At 38.5% G+C, this 7,520-nt stretch overlaps 2 protein-coding genes across 2 annotated transcripts; both read right to left on the bottom strand.

Annotated features, from left to right (window-relative positions):
- Positions 1-1,220: 1,220 nt before the first annotated feature.
- LOC122063973 (GDSL esterase/lipase At5g03980-like) lies at positions 1,221-3,056 on the bottom strand. Its single transcript, XM_042627669.1, has 4 exons — positions 2,777-3,056; positions 2,324-2,682; positions 1,590-1,863; positions 1,221-1,477 (listed from the first exon to the last, which is right to left on the bottom strand). The coding sequence occupies exons 1-4, from the start codon at positions 3,054-3,056 to the stop codon at positions 1,257-1,259; spliced, it is 1,134 nt and encodes a 377-aa protein (XP_042483603.1). The 3' UTR covers positions 1,221-1,256.
- Positions 3,057-4,623: 1,567 nt separating this feature from the next.
- Positions 4,624-7,225, bottom strand: LOC122063969 (putative receptor protein kinase ZmPK1). The gene has a single exon (XM_042627667.1). It carries the CDS (start codon positions 7,091-7,093, stop codon positions 4,661-4,663), a length of 2,433 nt encoding a protein of 810 aa, XP_042483601.1. The 5' UTR covers positions 7,094-7,225; the 3' UTR covers positions 4,624-4,660.
- Positions 7,226-7,520: the final 295 nt, after the last annotated feature.

Here is a 7,520-nt window from a genome sequence, read left to right as displayed (position 1 = left end):
TCAAAGTCAATTCCTATCCAATCCGATCAATCTAATCCAATTTAACAAAACCATGAGAAGAGTCTCCAAAAGAAAGATCTACTTAGAATGTATTCCAGAAGAAGTACCTCCAACTAGCAAAACAAGGACAGATAACATTTCTACGTGAGAACAAGCCACCAATCAAATCATTACGTATAGAAAGAAAATGAGCACCAGCTTTGCTAGTAAAAAGTACTTGTTTGGAAAGCAAACACCACCATCGATCTATGAAATCACTAAAATCAATGCGTGAGATATGACAAATCAAACTACATGTGCATTTAGAACATGTAACCTTCAGATTGTCCTTTTTTTTACCCAAAATTCTTCAAGTTAGAGGTAAAAAGGAATTTTCAAAATCATTTGAAACTGATTTATCATTATGTCATTTTCAAGAATTATCATTGTTTGGCACATGTTTTTTACTGCATCTATTAACCATTGTCTGTGTTTTTCGTCGGATAGAAATGGATAGAAAAGAAAAAAAGAATCTTAAATAAGGAAGGGAAAAAAAAAATCTAGGGATTTGATTGTAAAAATAAAATAAAATAAAATAAATTCATCATGCCACATTGAATGGAGAATATCCTATATTGTATCCTCGATGCATTTTTTTTTGGTGTGCTAAACCCCACACGGGGGCTAAACAAGGAAAGGGGGTTAGCAAAAGGGCTTGGAGGATCGAACTTGCGACCTTCTCTAGACATGCGCTAGATTTAACTGGCCAAAAGACTACCATTGAGCTAAAAGTTCATCCCCTATCATTCATCATCTCCTTCATAAGAAAAAAAAAATGCATTTTCTACTCCTTTTGGCATTCTATTAAACACATTTTTCACATATTTTATGGTAAGCCCATCAGGCACATCTATGCTAATGAAAATACAGCATATTATATCACAAGGTCCAATTGTTCTCATTCGTCTTAGAGTGTCCAGTCCAGGTGAATTATGGGTTCACATATGGGCTCCGGGTTTTCCTGGTCTATCATATCCTGGGCTGGAGTTCCTCATTAGTCCAAAACAAAGTAGAAATAAGATACACAGCATGAAAGCAAAGAACGAATCCAATTTAATGCCAAATTTTGCCTTTACAAATATGTGTTCTTCAATACTGCAGACATCGAAAAAAGAAAGGCTAAGAATCCATTTAAATTTTAAAACAAATCTTAGATCCACAGATAAGATCTTTTGAACCTTAAAATCACAAATTAATTAACAAATGAAAAAGAATCCCTAAAATAAACATTTGAGTTTAGTTGTAAGATCTCTAATTAGCCAATTCACCATGCTCTTGTATGCCTTCTCTGTCAAATGAATGCCATCCCAACTGATATGTGTCTCAGGAATGGGACACACTGTAACCTCTGGAGCTCCACATATGTTCCTTAGATCAAAATTATATTGCCCCCCTCCACTTCCACAACAAGCTTTCTGTAGAGAGGCCATGTCAAACCCTGTATTTAATTGAGGAGGAAATTAAAGAAAGAGCATTAGTACTAAGTAGCAGTCCATGTTTCCAATTAAAAACCTATATATTAATGTTTGTAAGATAGAAAAATTCATTACCAAGCAGAGGAGCTTTGTCAAAGACCCATTTAAAGGCATTGTAATAATCAGCATAAACTATATCAACATTTGGGTATTGATTTCTCAATTGTTGCAAGGCTTGTTGTAGTTGATCATTGTGAAACATTGCGAAGTTATTTAAGCCTTTCAGACACTTGAATTCGTCGTAAGCTGTCGTATCATTGGTTTGGAATGCTGTGAGATAAATCGGAAAACAGCCAATTGGGAAATTCCCTGGAACTACCACTCGAGTCGCACCAAGTTTTATAACTTCCTGCATCCAATTAACATTTAGTGTAAGAATTGTAAAAACACAAGAACTTTAAACGATGAAGAAAATAATGGAAATCATAAAACAAACAATCACACAATGCACATAAGAATTTACGTGGTTCAACAAGATTGTCTACATCCACGATGAAATGAAATTTGGTTCACTATTAATGGAGAATAAGATTATAGTAGCTCATCATTGCACTTCACTATAAATATATATCGAAACTTTATATAAATAATTTATCAAAATACCCATATAGACCTTCAAAATCAGCCCACTTATGCAAGTGACAGAATAAAAGACATCGTACCCCCTACATTATAGTGATGTAAAAATGATAATTAATTATTTGATTAAGATTATTATTAGTGGTGCAATAACATTCTGATGGTTAATCATATGTAGCAGTAATTTGCTTTCAACTAGCTAATATTGTTAATATTGTAAGAAATCTCACCGTAACAGTTGTTTTGATGGATTGAACAACATGAGGCACCAAACTTTGTTGTAGCTCCTCCATGGTTTTGCCTTGGAAGAAGGCATAATTATAATCATTACCACCGATCTCCCCCACCAAGAAAATTGATCTTGTAAGCTTTTCCTCACACTCTGTGTAACAGGTAGAGTTCAAGTGGGACTTTAACCAATCTAGTTGGATAGAGAGAGAACTATTTGTTACTGGAGAATTAATATTGTTCTCTGCAAGGAAGGAAGAATCGAGGGCAGTCGAACCAGCAACGGCGAAATTCACGCCATGACTGAAATCAGAATCCTTTTCCAAGTAAGGATTAAGAAGAGGAAGACGAAGAGACAAAGCTGCAAAACATCATTTTATATATAAACGTTAGTGATTTACAAGTGAATTAAAGAGAAGATAAAAGAGGAAATATTACATGAAAGGGTTTGTTACCAAAATAGTCAATCATAAGTAGACCATTTGAGCATCGTCCTGTAGGTTGATTTCTAAAGAAAGAAATACCATAGGGAAGGTGGGCAAACACAGAAGCTGCTGGAGATGTTGTTTCGCGGATGAGATTTCCAGTATCAGATATAGAATCACCCAGATTATATATGGCATTGGGAGAACATAAACTGATTAGGGTTGCAGAAGAAGAAAGTGGAGGAAGGAAGAGAGAGTTGAATATGACAAGGAAGGTGAAGAAGATTGATAAGTTTGTTTGAGAGGCCATATTGGTCGATGAATTTAAGGTAGATACAGAAGAAGTGGTGAGATTCGTGTTCTTATTATCATGTGAGAAGTGCAGCACATATTTATAGAGGAAGAACTATGAAGGGATCGTCGAGTTAGTCCATAATCAGAGGCTGATTAGGATTCCTTCTCCAAGTGGAGTAAGGACAACGCCTAAATTCTTCTCTTGATTGCCTCTCAAGTAATTCTCGAGGGAGTTTGGACTTTTTAAGTCCAAATTTGACCCAACGGAGAGACATCCATGTGTAAGTGGGAGTGTAGCATTATGGCAAGGGTATTTTCGTGATATTGTTATTTATTTTTATCTATTTTTTATCTTGTTAATTTTACATTAATAATAAAAGGGAAGGAAGGGGCATGGGATTGGAATCAATAAATAGATTCACCACCTATAGAATAGAAATGTACATGAGAGAGAGAGAGATGCCTTCCCTAAACTCTCTACTAAATGGGACTAATCAAATCTATGAACGCTCTCTACACTGATGAAAACTATACATTTTTGTAGATACAAGGCATGCATTTCTTTACTGTTTCAATTCGATCAATATTGTTGCAGAGTTATTGCTTCCAAAGTTGTATGCTTGGAAACCACTGAGGGGATCTCCCCAGCTGGCATTTTCCAAATTGTTTTTGGACATTTACAATTGACCCAGTATGTTGAAGATCTAGAACTCACTAACAATTAGAGAGTTTTTGGACTTGAGGGTGAGTCAGGTTTGAAAAATAAAGACCCTATGTCAAGGTTGGGTCGGGCCTAAGTTGATGTCTAGGTGCATCTGGCCTCTAGGCCTGACCCAATCGAATCTGAGACCATGCGTCTATCCACACAATTTCCAATTCGCCCTAACCATATGGGCAACCCACGGATAGGTATTCGACCCTGATTTATACTTTGTGCACGAGGCTCCCACCATTATGAGATTTAGGGAAGGTAATAATGTATGTAGTCTTAATAGAGGCTGCTCTCTTTGTCCAACCTATGGAAAAATGCTTCGTTATTCATAGTGTAGTCGAATCGAATCGAAAATCGGATCAGACAAGAATCCGAGAGATTCAGGGAGCCCTGGGCGGGGAAAATCCCCCTCCTTCACAAAGAGGTTGTTTCCAGACTGGAACCCATAACCATGAGGTCCTTAATACATTGTATGATTCCTACTTATAACTTCCCTTTTTTTTTTAATGAACTTCCTACTTCTACCTTTGAGTGCAAAAATACAAAACTAAATGTGTACGTGCCCAAGACCCAAGGGGTAACTCAATTGGTAAGGTCACGAGTTCAACTCTCCTTGGAGTCTATCTAAAAAAACCAAACAAACAAACCACCTTTGAAAAAAAATATAAAAAATAAATAAAAAGAAGAAGAAAACAAAAATGTTTGGGAGTTACCTTATTCAATAACAGAAACTTACAAATTACTATTACAGTGGAAAAAAATACCTGCAACCCCACAACCCCCTGCGCCCCCCCCCCCCCCCCCCCGGCACCCCAAAAAACAAATAATGAAAAGAGACACCTCACAAATTATTAGTTGCCTAAGTAGATCCAGAATGCATACAATTACTGCATGCCTGCAATATGGACTCATATTGGTTCAGCTTCACATTCCAGTAGAGCTTGGACCACTGCATCCATAGATGGCCTTTTGCTTCTATCCTCATCCACACAAGATATCCCTATCTCAACCATAGTTGCAGCCTGGTTCCTATCAAATTTCCCTTTCAATCTAGGGTCCACTGCATCCTCAACCCATGAATCTTCTCCTCTTTCAACTTTTCCTTTCACTTCCCTTAGAAATCTTCTAAGCTCTGCTTCCACTTCCCCATCCACCATGACCCAATTCGAAAGCCGAACGCCCTTCACAATCTCTAGAAGTACAACTCCGTAACCGTAAACATCAACCTTAGCAGTAATAGGAAGATTAAATGCCCACTCTGGAGCCATATATCCCTTCGTCCCTCGGGCCCTAGAGAACTCAAAACCAGATCTACCACCTCTTGGAGATAATTTGGAGAGCCCAAAATCTGCAACCTTAGCTTCAAAATCACTGTCCAAAAGTATATTTTCAGGCTTTATATCACAGTGGACAATCCATTCTAGACACTCATGATGAAGGTATGCCAAACCCCTGGCAGCCCCTAGAGCAATATTAAACCTCTCCTTCCATCCCAGCAATGTGGATATATCACTACTGTAGACATTGCCAAACAAGTGCTTAGCTAGTGACCCATTCTCCACATACTCATAGACCAAAAGTTTGTGGATCCTTTCTGAACAGAACCCCCACATTCTCACCAGGTTCATGTGGTTGATCCTTCCAAATGTGCTCAATTCAGCCCAAAACCCTTCTTCTCCTTCAATTACATCTCCCAATTTCTTCACTGCCACTACTCTGTTGTCCCCCAAAATTCCTTTGTAAACAGAACCAGAGCATCCCCTTCCCAATTCTTCTGTAAAGTTACTGGTTGCCTTCCTCAGTTCTGTGTAACTGAACTTCCTAAACTGGCTTGATATTGCTGTGTATCCATCCTCCATTGATTTTGGCATTCCATGTTTCCTAAAAAGAAACCACCAACCTGAAATTACAAACAAAGCTTCCACTACACCAATGGCAGACACAAACGAATACAAATATACCCATGTCGTTGTTCTTCGGCTCTGTGTATTGTACATTACAGAAGAACCCAGAGAACTCTCGGATTTAATTGACCCACAATTGGGATCAGATCCATTGGGTGTATAGTCATCTGCAATTTCCAGACTTTCTGATAGTTTCAGATGCATGGTAACTTTGTAGTGTGGAGATGTGTAGCCATTGAACAATTCACTCTTCATGAAACAAATTCCATCCCCTGACAGTCTGTAGCTAAAAGCCTCACAAGAACAATTTGTTAAGCAGAGGTTCATGCAAGTTTCAAATGAAATGGATGGAAAATAATCAAGATCATATCCATAGAAATCTGTATGTGGAAGACTCACAAGTTTAACCTTTTGATCTTTACTGCAATTCCTGGTGATCTTAGGCTTGCAACCTTGGTTCCAGTCACTTGGGTCACTTTTTTCGTAACCCGGTGGACATGAACACTTGGGTTTTGGTGTATATACACAAATCCCATTTTTGCCACACAACCCATGAACCATGCACTGCTGGGGGAGAGCTTCCCAAGTGATGTTCCATGAACCACTTGATTCATCCAAGCTATAGAATCTCAAATTACCGTCATAATCTATGGTGAGTCTCCTTTTAATCCCTAAACCCATATCAGAAGCAGAAAATTTTGTTCTATCACTGGATGTAAACCTACCCATGTCGTCAAAATTGGCGATTCTACTGCTATTGTAATTTGTTCTTCCACTCTGGTATACATTCCCAGTAGGACTTGGATCAGGCCAATATACACTAGAAATCTCAGGGCTGTCATACCTTAAACTCAAAATATCGAAGTCATTGAAAAATAAACTGTAATATCCTGAAGAATGCATTCCTTCTCCCTTAGCTGAGATCAATGTCAAGTTCTTAGTCAAGGGTTGCCCTGAGATAAGTGTATCAGTAGGAAAATCAAAGCTTTGCCATAGAACCATACCTTGTGAGTTTACAAGTATTAGGTTCCCATTGTTAAGGAGCTCGGCCTTTTGTGCATCAGTTATATGGTCTATGTACCAAATAGTTGAGCCATCAAAGTCTGTCAGGACCATACTTCCATCTTTCTGCAGAGAAATTCTGGAGCCATGGCCGTTCACAGGCCTGTCTCTATTAGCCATCCATACCACAGTTTTGGCAGTTGAATTGGTGAACCAAATTGCGAAACAGAAGGCATTTGTACCAACCATGTAAAACCCAGAGGTGAAGGATTTGTCTGGAGATATGAGAAAGTCTGATTCATCTTCAACTGACAGAAAAGAGCCTTTGTATAGAGAATTCAGGGGAGCAGAAGATGAGAAAGAAGAGAGAAAGGAGACAAGAAGGAAGAGAAGAAGAAAAGGTGAGGATGGAGGGTAAGGAGATGGGCATCTCATGTTTTCTGAACCTTCAAAGATCTAAGCACGAATGTGTGGAAAGAAAAGAAAGTTTAAGACAGCTTAAAGAGAGAGCATTGTATCCTGGACTCTGGTGTCTCGACTTTATATTATAGTGAAGACTCAAGAGTTGCTTCTTCCTCCCCTTTGCATCTGCGTAAATAAGTGGGGCAGACGATGGATGTCTTATGTCATATGCCCATGTCAACCACTACTTGGATTACCTAAGAATTTCTGTTTATATTATGGTATAAAGGGGGAAGTGTTTCTTGTGAGGGAGTGCTGTTCATGCACTGCACGAAAGGATCAATGAAAGCATATAAGGAAACATTTACAAATATATTATTTTTAAATTTATTGGGAGCGGACTGGTCGTTTCCCCCATTGTTCCGTGGAGGGAGTGTGTGTGCGGGACCACACTCCCTCA

The sequence above is a fragment of the Macadamia integrifolia genome, unplaced genomic scaffold (genome assembly GCF_013358625.1).
Source record: "Macadamia integrifolia cultivar HAES 741 unplaced genomic scaffold, SCU_Mint_v3 scaffold1505, whole genome shotgun sequence".
Classification (NCBI taxonomy): domain Eukaryota; kingdom Viridiplantae; phylum Streptophyta; class Magnoliopsida; order Proteales; family Proteaceae; genus Macadamia; species Macadamia integrifolia.
The sequence above is the reverse complement of the archived record's forward strand: the minus strand, read 5'-3'. Positions and strand labels throughout refer to the sequence as shown.